The following is a 21,366-nucleotide window of genomic DNA, read 5'->3' as shown; positions in this document are numbered from 1 at the left end:
GGATATGCTTAAGAACCTAGTGTTAAGAAATTATTTTTATGTGTTTTTTTTTTGTTTATTTATCGAAGAAAATTTACATTACGAAAACATATATCATCTCACATTCATCGTATTTGTCAAGCGAGCCACTGGATAAAGAAACAAATATTGTTATTGTAAAACAAAAAAAAAAGTCCTTAAATAGTAATAGAATGTGAATTTATCTTTAGTTATAAAATTTATTCATGGTTTTATTTTATCAATATACGTTTTCATAATAAATTTGCACCCGACTGTACTTTTGGAAAAAAGTAGTATATAAAGTGAAATTGAATCAAAGAAAGAGATATATTATCAACACAGATTGTTATACCTTCACTTATTTGGTAAGTATTTATTTTTAATTATATTTTTTTTATATTTGGTTTTTATTATACATTGAGGGTATTGCGTCGCAGCGTCTGACTGTAAACGCGACGGTTGTCGATTCGAATTCCACTTGGGAAATAAGTTATGTCCTGTCCATCGACTTTTTAAAAATATACATACCCAAATCCCTTATATTACATCGTATAGGATAATTATTTTGTTAACACTTTTAAATTCTTTATCCATATCTAATAATAATTTATAACTATTCATTTTTTTCTTCTAGGTAACCTCAAAAGGCAATTGAAAATGGTTGCCAAATTACTTGCAATATTTTTAATAATACCCACAATATACGCTAAAATAAATGTCGATATATCAACAACTAACGATAACAAACGTGACGTCCACATTTCTGGTAGTGTCACCAATTTAATAACTGAAGAAGAAAGAAAAACCTTCGGTCTGACCGATGAAAAGGTGAAGCAAACTATTGCGAAATACTTTGGTTCGATTCCCGACAACGTGTATCTACAAAGCCCGACGCCATGGGGTGATTTATTCAAGACTATGAATTGGCAACAAATAAGACGCATTGTTTTACCCCAAAAAGCTGCAATTTTGTCCGCAAAATCTGAACCAGTTTTAGTAAAAACTAAAGAATTCTTAAATGAGGGTAGTACAGAAAAATCTTTTAACACTGAGATGTTTGAATACGTCACAAACGCGGTTTCTTCCAAATGGGATAGTGACGGAAAATTAAACGTCGAAGATGTTTTATATGAATTCGATATGAAGACCGAGCCTACCTTCCTTACTTTTCTATCAAAATGGGGCGAAGATACCGACAAATACATGCCAATGACCATTGGTTCACAAGTCCAATTGACTTTAGCCCCAAAACAAAAAGTTTTGACCGAATTATACGTAACTAAGGAAGAAATGGTTATCAGAGTGGACTACGAAACCAGTTTAGACGGCTACATTGCTATGAATTTCAATAAATTATACAAGGGGCACAAATTCTGGTCGGTCAATATAAATAATGTTTTAGCTTCAGGCGGTCTGAAGACTGTGGTCCATACATCTGAGGTGATAGATTTCGTTCAGTTCACTGACCCCAGGGTGGTAGTCAAAGATGCTGTTACCGGTGAAGTCATTAAGACTGTGCTTTTGAAAGTTTTGTAATATTTATGGTGTTTTGGCTGATATTTAGTAATATATTGATTTTAGCTTACAAATTTGATGTGTTATTTCCTTGTTACTTCTTTAAATTTTCATTTACGTCAGTTTATCTTGCATAATTTATATATTTAACTTTTTAATTTTGAAATTTAAGCCAAAATCTCTCTTAAAAAAGGCCAGAGAATTTTTCAAGGCTTTTTTTTACCACGATGTATACAAAAAATAAAATAACATATAATTGCTTTACAAATTTATTAAGCAATTCGAGCCTAACGTACGGCGTAGGTATTGTTCATTATTGAAAAAATAAATAAAACTATACTAAATTACACTAAGGTCTTTCCAAATCATAAGTTACCGATAACTTATCCAACAGATATCAAGAAATTCTCAAGATACCATACCAGTAAGTTATCTAATAGTTATCAGATGGAACCGAACCTGTATATTCCTACAAAGGAAGCATAGACGAGTCAGTATTTATTTTATATATGAAATATTAGTGTAAAATTGGAAAATGTATGTAGATTTTTTTTATTCAAGTTATCTATCTTATTTATCACATTTAGGGAGAGCATTATACACAAGAAATTATGAAATTTAAACAAAATAAAAAAATTGTAAAATAATGATTAAGAGTTCTAAATAACTTTTCTACGATCAACAATTAATTAAATAGAAAAGAAGTTGTTCACTTTCATATTTCAAAATTATGTGTCACATTATATTATTTGTATAAAACGGCATAAGTACAAATATGCAATAATTTTGGCCATATTTGTGATTTTTTTTATTATTTTTTTTGTCGATTTTTTCCTTATCACGAAGCTATAATGGCTTTTAAACGTAATCAACTTTACATTACATAGAAGAAAACATGTCTACATTGTATTGATAATATTGAAATTACTTTTAAACATATTTATATAGAACGGTCAGCAGAGGATACCTAGTGTTAAGACACTTCGTGGTATATTTTCTTTTCATAGACATTGCGTGTTGAGTAGAGATTAGAGCGCACCGAAGCGGCGGTTGAGTCGCTTGTAATATCGTATTTTTAATTCAATCTAGTATTTGAACTCTCTATACTATCACGTTGAAATTTACGTATGTTTAATTATTAATATATACTTAATATATTAAAAAAACAGTGTAGACATGTTATTTCTAATTAAATATTTAATTATTACTTCAAATTTAATTATAAACTTAACTAGCACAAAACAAATTAATTAATATTTAAATAATTAGAATAAAAAAAAAATGAAAGTTTATATAAATTTTCAATACTTCAATAATTTTAACATAGTGATTTTTCATGAAATAACATAAAAAGGCGGAATATACAATAATAGTGTAACATACATATTATATCTACAACATGTTAGCTAACGCGTTCTTTATAGGAAAATGGCCTAAGTCGTATTTTAATTTGATTTATAAATTATGTACTAGAAACTGATGTAACTTTGACATTAAGAATTATACGGCGGAATTTAACGTCACACTTTCTCCAGTTACACTACAAAATTCCTCTTATCGGTTAAAACAAATCACGGCGTTAAGATCCGGAGAACGAAGTGTTTTTGAATACAATGTTTAAGATTAAAAAAAATAATTTAAAAAATGCGTTAGACCATTTCACATTAAAACCGTTGCAAAAAAGAACATTCCTTCAATTTCTAATTATTTACAAAAATAATAAAAATAACATAAATATATGAAAAAAGAATAATTTTTAACATTATGCAACTTGAATTTGTCTATTATATTGTTGATATTATAAATATAACTATATGCATATGTCATATAAAGAATTCTTAATGCAGAATCGAACCTACATACCTACCTTTATAATATTTAAGCTAAATAATAAATTAAAAATTAATTTGCAATAACATACATATTTAGTAAAAAAAAACGAAAGTAACTAAAGTTTGAAATATTGAAAGTGAATAATAAAAATAAAGGTTTTATCGAAAGAGAAAGATATATTTTACTTATAACAATTTAAAATAAATAAGACCAGTCGTGGCGCAGGGGAACAAGCGCGCGATTGCTATTGTCTCAGTCAGTCAGTCAGTCAGAGCTTGTCGATTCGATTTCCACTCGAGGAAATGAAATATTTAATATTTTAATTTATTAGCTCTGACAACATGAGCTGAGCACGGCGCTGGGTTTCGTTTAGAAATTCGAGAAGTGCCCTAATAGCAACAGTGTGTTAACACTAGGTTCCTAGGTACCCTCTGCTTATCTTGATATTTGCGGATTACAGCGTGAAGCTCGGCTCACTCAGGAACTTCACGTCACGGAAATGAAGTTGCTGAGGTGGATGTGCGGCGTAAAGCGGTCTGACCGCATACGCAACACATTCATTCGAGATAGTCTTGGGGTCCGTGACGTAGCGGATAAGCTCCAAGAGCGTCGCCTGAGATGGTTTGGCCACGTTACGCGCTGGCCTAAGAACTATGTCGGATGCAAGTGCCTTGCTTTATTAGTTTCTGGAGTGAGACCTCCCGGACGCTCAAGGAAGGGCTGGTTGGATGTCGTGATGCAGGACATGAGAGCCAATGGTCTATCCACCCAGGACTCAAAAGACCGTGCAAAATGGAGTAGGTTGAGTAAGAAAGCAGACCCTGGCAATAGTCGGGATTAATGCCAGGAGGAAGAAGCGTGAAGCTAAAAAAACAGTAGTAGTAGTAGTAATACGTATACGTAGTAATAAGTTGTGACGACATATTGGTATAATATAAACATCAAATATAATTTAAATAGCTAATTCATAATATCTCAGAAATTAACTTTAATCGAGAAATCGAATCTACATTTCTTAACAAGAATTCTTTACATGTTCTTTATATGTACAACATAGAAAAAAATACATTAAAGTAAATACATAATAAATTATCACTATGTATTATTGCTATTATTTTTAGTTATTACCACATTTTTTTTATTTAACAATGAAAGTTAATAAAAAAAAGAAAAAAAATGCAAAAATTTCTATACATAAGACTTATATATATGTAGTTTGTAATAATCGAATATTTACTTGGAATCGATTCTGTTATATTTTTGTTCATATTTAAAACAATATAAAACATAGTTTGTCAATATTAAATTAATAAAACAATATTAAAAGTATAATAATATTTAATCTATATATCTATAAATCTATATAGATTTTTGAGTAATGTGTATGTAACATTTTATTGCATTAAAATAAAATTTTTAAATGATAAATTAATTATTCCGAAAATTTATGAATTTTTTTACGATTTTCTTTTACAAAAGCAATAAAATTATCAAGATTAAAAAAAACGTTAAAAATTACACTTTGTAATAGATTTGTATGTAGAAAAAAAAACCGAAAGACAATATGATCTACATATAATTTTGTATGAAACAATTATTTTTAAACAAATTATGTATGGAATATAAAGTAAAATGATTTTTTTATTTATCTTTATAGACCAAAGACAACATACTACCGTACAATAATAATAATATAATTACTAATAATTATTATTACTTTATTATAATAATAATATATAAATAATAACTGTAAATTGTAATTATTTATATAATTAAATAAGTCCATGCCTTTTCTTATATTCGTCGAGATTTAGAGCTCTTTTGGGGCCAGATTCTTTAACTCTTGTAGTTATTTGTTTTGGTTGAGACGTTACTGTTTCTGTAAAAAAACAAATATTCATTAAAAAAATTAGCATTATTTGAATCAGCTTCACTTTGTAACCTAGTGTTAAGACACTCCGTTCCCCACTTCGAATGAGGCATTGAGTGGCAGAACTCAACGCCGCGTGCAAAGCGCAGATAAAAGACAAAGCCACAAATATTTTGATTCATAAAAAAAAATAATAATAATAATAGTAGTATGGTCACCCTGAAGTTCGCTATACATGGCTGCACAGATTTGATTATGATTTTTATAATTTTTGAGTGTCTTTCCGATTAAAAAAAATGAAGTTTAGAAAGCCTAACTTCAGGACGGCCACGACTTGTCCTCCGTCCTTATAACAATACTTACTGGGTATTGGTAAATCAATTTCAATATTAATATCGAAATCATGTAAAGAATAGAGACTGCTGCTGTCCGTAGTGGTAGTTTTCTCTTTTACACTACTTGTATCTTCTTCTGGTTGTTGCTAAAAAAATGAAATTATCTTATTATTTTTTCTTAAAGAACTAAGTGATAAATCAATCCCTTTTAGAAACTATGAGTGGAAAGTTGAGTGAGTATGAGTATGAAATAAACAAATAATAGTATAAATGTCAAATAGTGAGGCCAGTCGTGGCTCAGGAGCATAAGCGTGCAACTGTAAACGCGACATGTTGTGGTTTCGATTCCCACTCAAAGAAATGAAATATTTAATATTTCATTTCATTATCTCGTTCTGGTAACGACACAAAGCACTGCGTTGAGAGAACACAGAACAGAATGCCTCCAGAATTCGGAGAAAAGTGGGATAAAATCGAATTCACAACCACAAGTTACTATGACTCTAAAAAATATAACTCTTACCACTAATCTATCTCTTTCCTGTTTCTCTTTGTTTGCTTTCTCTTCTTCTTCCCTTAACTTTCTCTCTTCCGCTGCCGCTAATTCATTTTTCATTAGTTCCTACAAAATATATATATTTAAAAACAAGTTTTTTTAATAAGCAAAATGTCGTATCGGTAGCGTTGAATAATTTAAAAATTGTAAAATCTTAATTCAAAGAGACGGGCAATATACAATATAATAGTAGTTAGTTACAGTATAATAAACGAACCTGCGACCTGTTCCCTTGGTGGGACTTGAAGTTCATAACGGGCTTAGTGTGTCGTCTAGTGAAGGGATCGTCTTGCTTTTTGCCTTTATTTGCTCTTATCTAAAAAAAATACAATATAAAGATAAAAATGCATACATTTGAAATTATTATACCTTAAAAAGGCGGAACTAACGCCGCCTTTTTATTAGAGGGGAGAAATAAAAATAAACACAATTAGACATTGGCTCAATTTTATTGTACAAATGCATTACTTTTCAATGTCATAAAGCTCAAAAATTTAATCTACTTTTGTTTTAAATAGATGTTAATTTACTTAGAACGTATTATCATGAGTTTTGGTTTATATATCTCTATATATTTTCATTATTATCTGAGTATAATATAAAGAATTAAAGAAAAAACATTTTTGAAACTTATAGAACAATGTTCGCATTAACCTTAGTAGAAAATGAAAACTCAATCCCTGAATGGGAGTTGAACCCACGATCGTCACGTATACACTCAGATACGTTATATAATAACTATTATTTATTTAGAGGCTATCATGACGCAGTGGCAGTCCCGCCACTCAACACAAGAAACCAACAGAAATTGATGATTGGAAATGTCTTAATGGGTATGGTATGTATTATTAACACTAGCTCCCCAGATGCCCCTGACTTACTACTATATGAGTGATTAAACGTGAAGGTAAAATTAATTACCTCCTCCATTATAGCCTTCTCTGCAGTCTCCACATTCAATTTCCTATTCCTATTATTTATATATGAAATACTTTGTATGGAGGATGTCCTAGTTTTATCTAAAGCGCTGGCCCTTTCTTCTAACTCTTGTAGTTTGGCGTTTAAATCTGCTACTAGTTCTTCATCGCCGCTGTAATTGTTAAATTTTATTAGAAAAATTGAAATAAATAAATTGTTTTTCAGCAATCCAACAGCCTATTAATTAATCAATCAATTTATTTAAAGAGGCCAGCCGTGGCACTGAATATAAAAATGCGCAAGTTGAGGGTTCGATCCCCACTCAAGGGAATGAAATATTTAATATTCTCATTTCTTCTCTCTGGTAACGATAGTAAGAGCGGCGTTGGTAATGCATTCAGAATTCGGCCGAAATTGGGAACCGGAAGTCTTAATGGGTAACACAGTATCTACGGGATACAGCGTGAAGCTAAAAATTAGAAATACCGTAATTGTGCTACATCTCTTTCTTTCATCAATTGCGTTTTCTTCATGGCGTAGTTCGTTGGGTGCGATCTAAACCTTTCTTTTTCAGCTACTATCTTTTCTATATCTTCTTCCTGTTAAAAGAAATAAAATATACAAATAATATAAAAATTTTAAAAAATCTTAAAATTTTTACCTGAATTATGTTAAAATAGAAGAAATAAATTATAGTATTAGGTAGTTAAATCTATCTAAAAAGAATATCAATATAAAATATCGGAGAAGTCAAGTGTGTATCAAAACATTTTTTTTTGTAGGAAATACATGAATATAAATGTAAATATAATTTTAGCATATATAGCTATAGCGCGGCGTTGAGTTCTGTCACTCGGAACGCAATTTCTCGTGGATTTGGAGGGATGACGGAGACATAGTGTTTTAACATTAGGTTCCCTCTACCAATCTTGCAATATGTGGGACACAGCTTGAAGCTAAAAAAAAATTATTGTTATTACCTTAAACTCATACATTAATGCATCTTTAATTTCATTTATTTTGTTTCTAACAAAGTCCATAGTGGGTGGTTTTTTGTTCGCGTCTTTGATTGCTTTGTACCATTTTTGAAATTCATTATCTGTGAATTCCTAAAAAACACAAATAATTATTATAGCTTTATAATATAAAAATAAATTGATATCAATAGAGTCAAAGCATAAATAAAATTACAATATTTATTTTTTTATTTTATTCAAAATAACCTCATTTCAAAATAATTTATAAATTTCATATAAACATGTGTATGAAACACATGTTCTCTAACGTATATTTTTTTGAATTTTTATATTATTTCAGAAACTAAAGAAAAAATTTACTGAGTATATGATATGGGTTTAATTTATATATATATTGGTCCCTAGAGTTTCCTTAGTTATCGATTATTTTAATTGGATTATTAACAATTATTTTTAATTGGAAAAGCTCTACACACTTTTTGAGATTAGAGGGATCTCTCTCATCACAAAAAGTCGTTTAATCCTTGGCCTTAAATTTTGGAACAATACTTTTGAATTTTAAAGCTTTCTAAAAGAAAAGAAAAATATACAGACTGAATGTCTATCAAGTTTTATCACTTAAAGGTAAAAAAGAAATAAATACATTACTCTGCCCACCATGTTAAATATCTGTATAAGAAACTAAATAAGAATATAAGAAATAAGTTATATATTATCTAAACGTTGTTTTTCTTACCTGATTACTAACAAATTCCAATCTGAAAACTCTGTCTTGGGTGCCGTGACGTAATTTGAACCCCTTATTAGTTCTAGTGTTGCCCAAGTTGTATACTTTCGCCGTTTCGTATACATCTATTATTTCTGCTACCTGAAAAAGAAATAGTTATAAAATTAATAGTCGTTCAAACTACACAATGGATTTTAATGTGGTTTTCATTAGTAGACAGAGTTATTGAGAATTTTTAGACCACTTTTAATGAAAAATGTAAAAAAATATTTTTATGCGCATATACGTATGAGGAAAATATATTTTTTTACAAGGTTGGTGAGAAAAAGAAAAAAAAAACCTAAATACATCCCGCATACACAACTGTAAATAAAACAACAAATAGTTAAGTTAGAGCGTGATAGATATAGTAGTACTACTGTATACTACTTACTCCAGAGTTAAAAAGACAAGCATATATACAAGCAGTAAGAGTGAAAGAGACAGATACACGTATGCGTACTCACTCTATAGACGGGGTTCCCGTTGTTGTTCCCAATCCCAATGCGCACGTAGCAGCCCGTCACGGCGCGCGCGAAGAACGGGAGGTGCAACAGTCGCTCCAACTTGAATCTGGGAAGCAGATAACTATATAATAAATTGTTGTGGATTAGATCCCCACTCGAGGAAATGAAATACTTATTTAAATGTATATTCCATTTCTTCGTTCTGGTATTGAGGCAAAGCATGGCATTGAGTTCTACCACTCTACACGCAATGCCTCCAGAATTCGGCAGGAAGTGGGGAACGGAGTGTCTTAACATTAGGTTCCCTCTCTACTCTGCATGCTGTATTAAGAGATTTCACTCCTCTTTCAAATAAAAAAAATATATTAAAATAATACCTGCTCAATCTAAGTTTATTAATTTGGTCCCTTGTATCAGCGTATTTCACTTCTACTACTTCTCTTTCCCTCTTTTTCTCTTCCTCTTCTGCATCGGATGAAGAAGAACTCGTTGAACTTCTACGACCTATTAATATAAAAATAAAAAATTTAGCTTCACGCATATAGCAGGGTAGTCAGAAGGAACTCTATGTTAAGTATTCCATTACCCAACGACGTATTGCTTTTTTATATGTCCGATGTCCGATTATATGTCCGATGTCAAGAGATAGATTTACGACTTCGAAGGAATTTCATATAAAAAACTCCATGAGAACCAAAGCATCGTGGGAGACGAGCCAGAGGAGTGAGGACACTTTAATTTATATTAAAGCCGATCAACCTTGGAGAAAGGCAATTCCATTATCAGCACTCTTATAGTTACCAACTAGTTTTAATAAAAAATATATTTTATTTCAATAAAATATTTTTTAATATAAAACAGTTTAAGATATTTTTATTCACGTATAAATAGTGAGAGTCGTGTCCACCTTAAAGTAACTTAAAGTAGTTCATTTCAGGATATTTCTGTTGTTATTGGGATCAAAAGACTATACTAATAACATTTTTGATTTGTTTAGTTGAGCCATCTACAATCTGTGTCTTTGCATTATCTGTGACCAATTTATATACTAATTCTAATAGTAAGTTCAGTTTAGCGTTTATTACCTTTAAATCTCTAGCACATTCTACAAAATCTAAGTGCCAATTAATGGGAGGAAACTATAGGGTAAATAATATAGAGTGTCCCAAATATAGCGCGCTCTCCTAATATATGGTCTGGTTGTAAATATAATGATTTTGATTTCAGTGATGATGAGGCCATAAATTATTTTGTCCTCCCCACTTTGGTAAAGTAAAACGCAGCCTGCATTCAACAGTGTATCTAGAATTGAGACACTAGGGTCTCACTTCCTACCTTGATATATGTACTATAAAGGAAAGTAAATAAAAAGTAAAAAAAAACAAATAAACAAACTAACCTTGTGATTTATTATCTTCTGAATCTGAACCTGAATCGTCGGAATATATATCAGAGGCTTTTAACTTGACACTCTGTTTACTTGTACCACCTATAAGTTCCGCGTCCGCGTCCTAGAAAAATATTAAAATATGTATGTTACAACTAATTATTTTTTTAATATGAGGCTGTTGTGTGTCGTCATATTAAATTTTAATTTTCCTCAAACTGGTAAAGAGGTAAAGAACGGCGTTGAGCTCTGACACTCATTACGCAATTATGTTATATAATAGAAGAAATTACATTTACTTGGCATAAACTATAAATTAATAGTACAGCAAATGTTTAAGATCTTTAAGATATAAGAAACTGAATATTTTTGATTTTGATTTGATTTTTTAGATTTTGTTAAAATAAATATTTGAAATATCTATAACATATTAAAATAGAACAAATATATCAATAGAACAACTATAACAATAGGATAACCGTGTAAAGTAGGGTAAACTCGACAAATAGCATTTATATAACCATTTTGGATACTCGACCCAAAAAATCATTATCTCGTCTTGGCAAAGCGCTTGTAGTTCTTAAAATAATACTTCAATTTTCATAAAACATAGTTAAGAACAAAGTTTTCAATAAAATGAAAACAGCAATCAAATCGGCTCATTCGTTCACTCGCTATGGTGACACAGACACATCAACAAACACAACTCACGTCGTCATCCTTGGCCTGTTCCAGTCGTTTCCTCTGCTTCACCTCGACCCTGGTCGCCCTCGCGTCTCTTTGAGCTCGCAGTAACGCCATAGCATTCACTCTTGATTCGTCTACGTTTCGTTTTCTTTCAGTTTTGGCACCGAATAGGGGAGAGGCCGATCTCTCTGTGTCACATTCTGTAGAATATTATTTGTATTTTTAAAATTATTGATTAGTTTGATTCTTAGCTTCACGCTGTATACCTTACATAGGAGTTAGGGAAAATGAATGTAGTGTTAATACACCCTATTCCTCACACATTACACAATTTTCCAGATTTTCCTTTTTTTTCGTTTACACTGTAGTGTGACAGGCAGAGAAAACCTTATAGTTAAGAGGTTTCTCATGCACCACCCGCGTGCATTAAGTCGCGGAATTCAACACCGCGCTGTCTATCAGATTGGGGAAATAAAAATAATTCATTCTCCCACAATGGGAGGTCAAACCCACATTAATCCCATTATGGAACAATCGTCTCAAAATTAAAATTGAGAATCATAGAACATTTTTGTTTCTATTATTTTTTCCTTTCTAAAAATAACATTTCCAAAAATCTAATATCACCTGTATCTTTATTATCATTGTGTATTTCACCGGGACTTTGCGGTGGGTTCTCTTTCTCTTTCTCGGGTTCTTTTGCTTCTTCTTTTTCTGATTCTACTATAAAGAAAATAGTAACAAATAAACATAAGGCAACTTATAATTTTACAGTATGACTAGCCGACGAGAAATCTTAAACTCAAATCTTTACAGCCATCTATGGCTAGCTTCAGAGTAGCCACAAGTCGTCGATAGTAATGTACAATTAAAAAAAGTTATATACTTTTAAATAAAGATTAATTACGTTAATAATGGTTAAAACTGGCAACATTGATTTTAAATATATATATTTATTTATAATATTAATTGAAATTAGTACTTCACTTATCATTTTGTACATGAATCAAAAGAACAAAAAAATCCAACACAAAAATTTTTGGATGCTTATATAATGCAGTTGAGCAGCCCTTAACTTCATAAGGTATGGTTATGGATTAATTTTAATTCCAAATATCCCTTTACATAAAACACTTCATTCCTCAAGTACAATTAAATAAAGAAAAACAGCGAAACTGGTAGTTCAACCCCACTAACCCCTCTCCTCCCTGGCCCGTTCCCGCTCCTTTTCCCTCTCCCGTTCCCGCAGAGCCCGTTGCGCCCTCTGGTCTCTGCGTTTGCGCCGCGCGTCTCTACGCCGCGCCAGTTCTCCGGGGGATGCCCCTCGTTCCGCAGCTGAACGCCGCGCTAAACGGAGTTTACGTTCGATTTCCCATCTGAGTGAAAAAGTTTTTTTTAATTTCATGCTGTGTCCAGCACGTAGTAGGGTAGAAAGAGGGAACCTGAGAACATAGTATTAAGACATTTCCGTTCCCCACTTTTCAGACATTGTGTTTTCTATACTTACCTAGTTTTCATAAGATCTCTTCGCTCTATGCGTTTAAATATCTCTTGTTCTCTTTCCTTTTCGGACATAGCAGCCAGTCTTGCTCTGTCTTCTTCGTCGCCCATTAGATTTTCATCGTAACTGTTCAAAAATGTTAAACAGGTTACAATTAGAATATTATAGATGGTATTCAAATGTTCTAAAAAAAATTATTGGGATTCGTTGAAAGAGAAATAATTGTTTTAAATGTAAACAATAACCCCACCTATATATTATGATATAAAATGTGTCATGTTTTTCTTTTGTGTATGGGGACAATACCGTAGGAAAAAGCTAGTTTGATATAAAAAGAAAATGGTGACAAGTAAAAATTTCTTACCCATCGTCGAATTCTTCCTCTGAATCTACTGAATCATTGTCCGATGAGTGTGACGAAACTTCACCTAAGATAAAAAAAATACATTTTAAAGCTAAAAAAATCACTAGGACGGTTTTTAGACGCAGATCCTTACTTTATCCAAAAAAAAAATTATAAATATTAAAATAATTTCAATTAATTCTTAGATTTCACACAATATATTGTCGCAATATGTGACAAACAAGCTGTTGAACTACTGATTATACTGTTTGTAAGCGGAACTTTTGCCCATGCACATCTACAACCTGAGGGGACCCTTGACGTTGGAAAACCCTTAGATTATAGCGCTCAAGAAACATCTCAAAAGGAGTATTGATTTATTACAAAATTACTTATGTGGTGCTGTCAATTATTTTCTACCTTTGTTAATATTCATTTATATATATAAAAGGAGATGTTCCCACTGACTGAGGTAAGATGCACGCAAAGACGTAACCGCTGATGAAATGTGAAATTTGGACAGATGTTTATTTTCATAACGTGGACACCCACTAAGGGATTTTGAAAAATTTTAACCTTAAAGGTTTCATTGCGTTTTTTGAACTGTTACGCATTGTTTACTAGGGAAGATAATAATTAAATGTATCAAATGCCATATGCAAAATCCAAAAATCTAATCTTCTTCTTAACATAAGAGCGGCCACGACTCGTTCACCGTACTGGACGGTGAAAGAATGATCTTGATGCATGTATGTTAGATAGTATTTGTATTATTTAAAATTGTATTAGTATAGTTAATCATAAAACGGTAATAAATTTATTTAGAATTTTTTTTTGATTTTTTTTTATAAATAAATTCATGAGCCATCACCAGTTCATTTTAAATGTTCAATAAAATAATACATACCTTCTTCCGGTTCACTATAAGTATCTTTTTTCTTTGAACCTGCACTATCTGTGCTCTTTCTGACATCACTTTGTTTCGGTTCCACCTTCTTCTTCTCTTCTGAATGATCTGATGAACTTTTCCTACTTTTGGGTGGATCATCCTTTTTGGATATATCACTTTTATCACTGTATGGTGATTCTGAACCCGATGACGATGATGATTTGTCTAAAAAAGGTAAATTTTGTAATTGAATTTTTTTATAGTTTCCCCATCATCCATCAAAGTTCCCCTATTTTAGTTTTCAGACAATCCGTTTCCTACGATTTCATTATTTTGTTTGTGCTGTAATGTCTTCTTACTAGAGCAAGGAAATGAAAATAATTTATTCCCTGAGTGGGAATTGAACCAACAGCCAATACACTCTCTTAATATTTAGATCTGTCTATCATCAGTTGACATCCAAAACGTACTAACGACGATATTAGTAGATCATTTCTAATTTGTTTAGGTAAGCGAAAAAGATTATCTGAACAATCAAGAATAATTTCACTTTAAAGAGGTTCCTTTAAGCCTGAACTTGTGTTATCTATGTGTAATTTCATCTAAATATCTGATGAATATATCCTACTTTGGATATATTACTTTTATCATAGTTGGTGAAATTATGAAATTTTGTAAATTTAAGTAATTTGAGAAAAGGCGCGGTGTCGAGTCCGAGATTATTTTAACACTAGGTTCAATCTGTCATCTGCGAATTTTATATTTTTTATCCTACTCCTAACACCGAGATTTTTCAAATAATGTACCAATAGATTGTATATCATAAGAAAAGATCTCCATCTAGAACCCTTAATTTCTAGAATGTACTTCAAAGCCGGCATTAGAAGGATTATTTCAAATTGTATTGGTGCTTGATTTTTTCTGTGATTAAGAGACCTGAATATTAGATGTAAATTTCAGCTTGATAACTACTCGCGACGTTGAGATAAATGGTCTTGAGAGGTAGAAAAATGTTCTTATAAGGGTTCTGTTTTTACCTTTTGAGGTAAGGAATCTTAAAAAGAAACAATAAATATAATTTGCACAACTTTAAACTTCAGTAATAATTCTTAAAGAAACAAAATATAAAGTGAATTAATATAAATGACTTTATTGATCTAAGTATGAGTACATTAATATGTATAAAAATTAATTATTTATTCCTTTGATAAGTATTCTTGAATAGTTATTATTGTTAATTAAAAAAAAAGAACAATGCAACATATGAGGATTTCATTGCCAGCCAAGGGATGAATTATTCTGGTTTAAATTAATACTGAGACATTGAGTTACTCCTCCTGAATCAATCCTCGTTCTGGTAACAAATTTGTGCGGCAAGTCAAATGTCTCGCAAGTTGGTCTCTCTGCCTTCCCTGCTATAATTGGGATATGGGGTAAATTTGTGAAAAAAAGAGAAAAAACAAGCATGACCTCTATGAACATATAGTGTCCATAAATGGACAAATGCATAAGAATGATCACTTATCCCAAATTTTCTCTGTCTAGCCCAAAATGTACAATGTACATGAAGTTTTTTTTAGCTTCACATTTTATTTTGTATGTAGCATGGGCAGACAGATGCTATTGTCAAGTCAGCTTGAACTTCCCCCTAATGGGAACCAAACCTACAATATATACAAAATAACACTGTGCCTATACAATATAACACAATGGTAAATAATACAGTTTAACTTATAAACTAACCATTCTTTTTGTCATCATCATCCCAATCTGATTCGCTGCCTGAAGACTTTTTAGATTTTGGAGCTTGTGGTGGTGAGTCACCAGGTTTCTTTTTCTTTTTTGCTAAATTCAAGAATTGCTGAAATATAATATTAAGAACTTAATTAAATATATGATTTTTAAAGGAATTGTATATTGAGTGGTGGAACTTAATACAACTCTTTGTCATGTTACAAGAGAGTCTGAAATAGACATCAAATTGTAGAAAAGGCTGTACAAGGATTGGGTTAACAGACTGATGCTATACTGCAGCATCATGGTGACCTTAATTTTAGTGATTTTACGAAATATATTTATAATATGAATACAGAAAATAACATGACAATGACAATAATAATTTGCATATTATTGTGTATTTTCACAAAAGTTATGCATATTTAAAAATGTATTCATTAGCTGCATTAATAATGCAGTAAAATTTTAATGAGAGTACCAACTTTAATCAAAAATTATTTAATAATTGTAATTAAGAAAAATACTTATAAATATAATATTAAGAAAGGTATAATTATAGCATTATAGTGACTATATATGTATATACACATATTGATGTGTACTGTGTAAGTATATATTATGTACCTACCACAAAATAATTAGGAAATATTTTCAAAATTTTGCAAAAAGTTGGGAAATTAGAAATATAACTAGCACCTCTGCTTTCAAATTTGTTAAGCTATTATATAATATTATTCTCATAGTTTTGTTAAAATATTTTTCTCATAGTTATTTAAAATAAAATCTCTATACAATCCTACTATCTGCCCTTTTAAAGGTTATAATATAATTTTTGTCTGTTTTTCATGAGTCATGCCAAATGAAGCCATTGTAAACGAAACTTTTAAGCAAAACATCGTGTTTGGATGAAACATATTGATGGTTTTCGAAGTCCAAATAGTAATTTTTAACTGCAACATTTTCACTAATGCGCATTGGACGTAATTAGATCTTTCAAGCATTGATCTTGGCCTGAATAGAACAAAATAGTAAAGGAATGTGGAAAATGCTAACACCTAAGAAAGTATAACCTACGAACTAAATGTTTATATCCACTTACAGAATCTAAATCTGAACATTCACTGCTAGAATCCGAATCTATGAGCGGTTTATTTTTCCTTTTGGCCATTTTGGTGCACTTTTATCAACGAAATACGTTACGCGATTTTTTCTTTACGTTACGAAGTCGTCCGTCAACTAAAACCAACTATAATGAGTGTTGCTAGCTGTCTAGAATTATGTCCCGAGAAGCTAGCACAATTTTTCCTTACAAATAAAAAAAAACATTTAATTTTACTATTATTATCAATTTCATATTTCAGAAGCAGAAAAGTTTAATGATTATAAATTTATTCTCGTCGTATATAGTAATGACAAAGATTTATAATTTATTAATTTAATTTATTCATCATGATTAATCATTATACTACACAAAATATTTTTTAACCAATTACGATTACAAAAGTCTTTTTTTATTTGACAATATTTAAAGTTTATACCATAGTATATGAATGCTACTAAATTTATTGCAAATCTGTTAACACTAGCAACACTTCAAAAGCAGATCAAACTCAAGTCTCAAAGCATTATTATTTACCTTACGGATACATATAACTAAAAATTATATACAAAAACATTAATAATGTTGAAATTTTATTTTCAAGTATTTAAAATATTTTTATTAACTGTAACAACACTATAAAGAAATTTTGATTTAAAAGACAAGTCAAGAACAAGTCAAGTAAAATTAATAACAATTCTTATAGAAACGAGTATCCGAATTTTTACAGAGTAATATAGATAAAGTATATATAGATGCCCATTATAACCGCATACAATTTTAAGCTCTATATTAAAAGGGTAAAGTACTTTATAAAATGTAGTTGTTATTACTCATACCTCTTCCTCAATCAAACTTAAGATCCCCACTTCTCGTAATTTCGACGTATGTATTTACTATACGCTTTAATGAAATGTGTATATATTTTTCTTTTTAATAACATCAATCAAAATCAACTATAATTTTTTCTTTATTTATTTGAAATTTGTTTTCTACTGATTGTAGATTGTTTAGTAGTACCATTTGTACTGTGAGATCAAAAAACGGTTAAGAAAATATTGTAACGGGTCCCCGTTACATTTTCTCCAAAAACATTATTATGCCTCATGATTTGAAAGGACAGGGTGTAAGGAAAGTGATAATGGTAAGTAATTTTCAGTAAAATTTAATGATGCATGGCAATTTTGTCTATTCTACTGCTGTTTAATGTCTACAGAATTGTATTCTTACATTTTGGTGTTACAGCTTTTGTTTAATCATTGAATAAGCAATATTTGTATGTTTATTTAAACAATATTTTAATACTTCTGTTACTTTAATTACTATAGAAATAGTTTTGTATGTCATGTAAATTATAATTGAAATTGAATGACTCAATTGTTTATTTTATCATTATGTACATAGACAAAATATACATATCTTTTTAAATACATACATGTGAAAATTATTTATAATTAACATATTTCAGGCACCATTGTCTCCCACTCCTTGTGCAGAAATCAGTGATGATGAACTGGTTTCAATTTCTGTCAGAGACTTAAATCGACAGCTTAAAATGAGAGGTCTTACAAGAGATCAAATAGTTAGGTGGGTAATGTACTACTTTTTCTGTCACTTTATTTGTGCCTTTTCAATTATTTGTATTGTTGTTTATATGTATTGATCTTTAACTAATATTAATAATAACAATATGTTAATCATAGATTACAATTCTTATGGAGCTTGATAATATATTTTGCAAAATTTCTTCTGTAAAACATATTAATAATTATATTGTTTATTTTATTTTATAAAAGTGTTCTGAATTTAAATATTTATATACACATTGTGGTGCGCTTGACACAAGATTTATCTGTTCAATCCACACTTAAGAGAATGATTGTATTAAAATGGGAAAAAAAACAGTGTTAAGTTCTACCAATTTTATATATTTTTTTATAATAGTTGTTTTTCTATCTTTTAGGATGAAGCAGAGAAGAAGGACACTAAAAAACAGAGGCTATGCCGCATCATGTCGAATCAAACGAATAGAACAGAAAGATGAATTGGAAACTGAGAAAAGTCAGGTGAGAACTAATGTTACTTGATAATAAGCTATTGTGTTGCAGCAGGACAGCCTCTGACTGAATGACTGACTGAATTCAATTTTTGGAGATTTGAATGTCTACATTTTCTCATTCTGGTTAGATAAAAGGTAATAAAAAGTGCTGCTTTTATCTTTAAATTTGGTGTTTATTTAGCTTCACACTGTGTATCGCACATAGGAAAAATAGAAGAGGGAGCCTAGGAACCTAGTATTGAGACACTCCGCTTACATTAAGACACTTCTGTTCGCGGTTTCTTTACTTGGTTCAGAGTAAAGAAATTAAAATATTAAATATTTTATTTCCTGGGAAATGACAATCGAACCCACAACCAGTTACGTCTACGGTTGCACGCTTGTGCCTCTTGTGCCACAAGTTCTGTAACTTTTTAGCTTCATACTTTATTAATTCCGAATAAAGCATGGTCAGTAAATGGAATGTAATATATCTTTTTAGTATACATTGAATGTTTGTCTGTTCTTCTATCAAGATATTTATCTCAAGAATCCATTGAAGTATGAACATAAAATTAATAAACATTTAGGAAACAAATACTATTTTTAAGTACCAATATTTATTTCAAGGAATGGCAAGACATGGAAGCGATGCAAGATGAAAACACAAGAATACGAGATGAGATCGAAGCTCTGAGAAGTAAATATGACGCGTTAAAACGTTTCGCCCACATGAAAAGTATTCCTTTGCCAGCCGAATTGGAAATGTTGCCTTAATAAAGAACTTTCAATTATATACGTACATATGTATATATTGCTAGCGACTCCCTGATTCGCCTGTTTGAATTACAAAATTATTTATTTGCTCTAAATTACTTTCGAGTTCTAATAACATTATATTTTTAAAGAAAATTGGAAATCCATATATTGGAAACTAAAGTTTCAGCTAATTTAGTCAAACAGTTATTTTGTAGCAATTTGAACAAAATACTTAATATTGATATATTTTTATTTATGAACTGATTGAAACCTTTTGCACCATATGTTAATGGAACTTTACTGAAATGCAATAGCGAAAACTGTATTTAAATCGGTTAAGCCGTTTCTGAGATATGCGCACAAATGCCGGCACCGGCAAACAGGTTAAAAATCATTGTTTTGGATTTTAATATATATATATATATATATTTTTAATTTAAATACTTCATTCCAACGAGTCGCGATCGAACCCACAATCGTCGTGTTTGCAGTCGTACGTTATTGCTCCTGCGTTACGACAGTTTATTTTTTTTTTAATTTTCTTAATATAATAAAAGGTTTTGGTACTATCTTTTATTTTATGTTGTAACTACAGTAATAAGTATAAAGATAATAGCATATACTAGTAACATATTATACCGGTTTAAAGTAACTAAAATTGTGAAATAGTTGATTTAATATAATAAATTATATATAAAACTAATGATTTTTTTTATTTTATAATCTTTACCAATCTTGTAGTAACTTCACAGAAGATTTATATATTATAATGATATTTTCCTCTGTTATAAAGACAAAAAATAAATACTATAAACATAAAATAGAAATAATAACTTGGTAGAGGTAAGACACTCCGTTCTCCAACAAAAGCTTAATGTTAGACGCATTGTGTGTTGAGTTGCGAAACTCAACAACACACTATGTTTTAAAAAAAAAATACTTCACCATAATCGTAACTCAACTAAAAGTGTAGCAAAAATAAAAAATCTCATATAACTACAGCTTATATCGGATTGCCCTACAAATTGATCGGCAATAAATATTTCAGGGGTCCTCTAAGTGTTGGAAGGTACTAAGTACTCATCCCTCCGTGGCTCGGCCCTTGGCTGTAACGTCGTTAAATAAAAGTATTAGAGGCTTTTACGTGGAAACGAAATAAAATGGCCTTGTGGGTTATATCGATGAATTTTCTATCAGTTTTTATTCAATTGGTTATGGTGAAAGGCTCTGATTGATGGGGGAGCCGTTGTGGTGCAGGAACAGCGTTTGACTGTCAGTGCGATGGTTGTAGGTTTCATAAACATTTATACATACTCTTCTTTTTTTCACGTTGTATGGCGTACATATCGGGATATACGGAAGGAACCTGAGAACCTAGTGTAAAGACGTTACATTGTCAATAAGACGCTTCCGGTCTTCTCTTTCCATGCTTTGCTTCTTTACCAGAGTGAGGAAATGAAAATATTTAATAATTTATTTCCTCGAGTGGGAGTCGAAGCTACAACCTGTTTTCTTAAAATGTTTTTTTTTTTTACTTTTTTAAAGTGTTATCCCACCCTTACCAACACATGATTTTTCTATTAAGAAGTAAGTTGATGAGAATGTACGGCTTACTGGTCTGACTGCTTGGATGGTTGGCTATTTTGAAAAAAAAAATACCTGCGCTAATGAAATTATAAACTGCGCTAC

The 21,366-nt window shown here is 30.7% G+C and overlaps 3 protein-coding genes across 4 annotated transcripts; 2 read left to right on the top strand and 1 right to left on the bottom strand.

Annotated features, from left to right (window-relative positions):
- The first annotated feature begins 230 nt into the window (after positions 1-230).
- On the top strand, positions 231-1,589 carry LOC146540869 (U-megalopygitoxin(8)-Mc8-like). The gene is made up of 2 exons (XM_085196311.1): positions 231-365; positions 635-1,589. Exon 2 carries the CDS (start codon positions 658-660, stop codon positions 1,534-1,536), a length of 879 nt encoding a protein of 292 aa, XP_085052437.1. The 5' UTR covers positions 231-365; positions 635-657; the 3' UTR covers positions 1,537-1,589.
- Positions 1,590-1,770: 181 nt separating this feature from the next.
- LOC146540868 (RNA polymerase-associated protein Rtf1-like) lies at positions 1,771-17,039 on the bottom strand. 2 transcript variants are annotated; one of them, XM_085196138.1, is made up of 19 exons: positions 16,881-17,039; positions 15,788-15,905; positions 14,063-14,269; positions 13,177-13,240; positions 12,819-12,938; positions 12,509-12,687; positions 11,939-12,034; positions 11,336-11,511; positions 10,637-10,748; positions 9,615-9,741; positions 9,238-9,343; positions 8,741-8,872; positions 8,008-8,136; positions 7,514-7,626; positions 7,031-7,199; positions 6,327-6,425; positions 6,077-6,175; positions 5,582-5,699; positions 1,771-5,227 (listed from the first exon to the last, which is right to left on the bottom strand). In XM_085196138.1, exons 1-19 carry the CDS (start codon positions 16,947-16,949, stop codon positions 5,121-5,123), a joined length of 2,340 nt encoding a protein of 779 aa, XP_085052264.1. In that variant the 5' UTR covers positions 16,950-17,039; the 3' UTR covers positions 1,771-5,120. The 2 variants fall into 2 exon arrangements, with proteins under 2 accessions (XP_085052264.1, XP_085052333.1); XM_085196207.1 differs by having other exon boundaries at positions 11,939-12,031.
- Positions 17,040-17,758: 719 nt separating this feature from the next.
- Positions 17,759-20,378, top strand: maf-S (MAF bZIP transcription factor K). The gene is made up of 4 exons (XM_085192300.1): positions 17,759-18,024; positions 18,349-18,467; positions 18,844-18,946; positions 19,549-20,378. Exons 1-4 carry the CDS (start codon positions 17,980-17,982, stop codon positions 19,693-19,695), a joined length of 414 nt encoding a protein of 137 aa, XP_085048426.1. The 5' UTR covers positions 17,759-17,979; the 3' UTR covers positions 19,696-20,378.
- Positions 20,379-21,366: the final 988 nt, after the last annotated feature.

The sequence above is a fragment of the Heliconius melpomene genome, chromosome 1 (genome assembly GCF_056956725.1).
Source record: "Heliconius melpomene rosina isolate 202511_hmr_F chromosome 1, ASM5695672v1, whole genome shotgun sequence".
NCBI classification, from domain to species: Eukaryota; Metazoa; Arthropoda; class Insecta; order Lepidoptera; family Nymphalidae; genus Heliconius; species Heliconius melpomene.
Note: the sequence above shows the minus strand (reverse complement) of the source record. Positions and strands in the feature narration are given on the sequence as shown.

Bases quoted from the DNA above. Each gene is read 5' to 3' on its own strand.
- LOC146540869 (XM_085196311.1), top strand. From the start codon at position 658: ATGGTTGCCAAATTACTTGCAATATTTTTAATAATACCCACAATATAC.
- LOC146540868 (XM_085196138.1), bottom strand. From the start codon at position 16,949: ATGGCCAAAAGGAAAAATAAACCGCTCATAGATTCGGATTCTAGCAGT. The intron at 12,939-13,176 runs GTAAGAAATTTT...ATTTTTGAACAG, and splicing joins GAGGAAGAATTCGACGATGG to TTACGATGAAAATCTAATGG. The intron at 12,688-12,818 runs GTAAGTATAGAA...TTTTTCACTCAG, and splicing joins AGAGATCTTATGAAAACTAG to ATGGGAAATCGAACGTAAAC.
- maf-S (XM_085192300.1), top strand. From the start codon at position 17,980: ATGCCTCATGATTTGAAAGGACAGGGTGTAAGGAAAGTGATAATG. The intron at 18,468-18,843 runs GTGGGTAATGTA...TCTATCTTTTAG, and splicing joins ACAAGAGATCAAATAGTTAG to GATGAAGCAGAGAAGAAGGA. The intron at 18,947-19,548 runs GTGAGAACTAAT...ATTTATTTCAAG, and splicing joins TGGAAACTGAGAAAAGTCAG to GAATGGCAAGACATGGAAGC.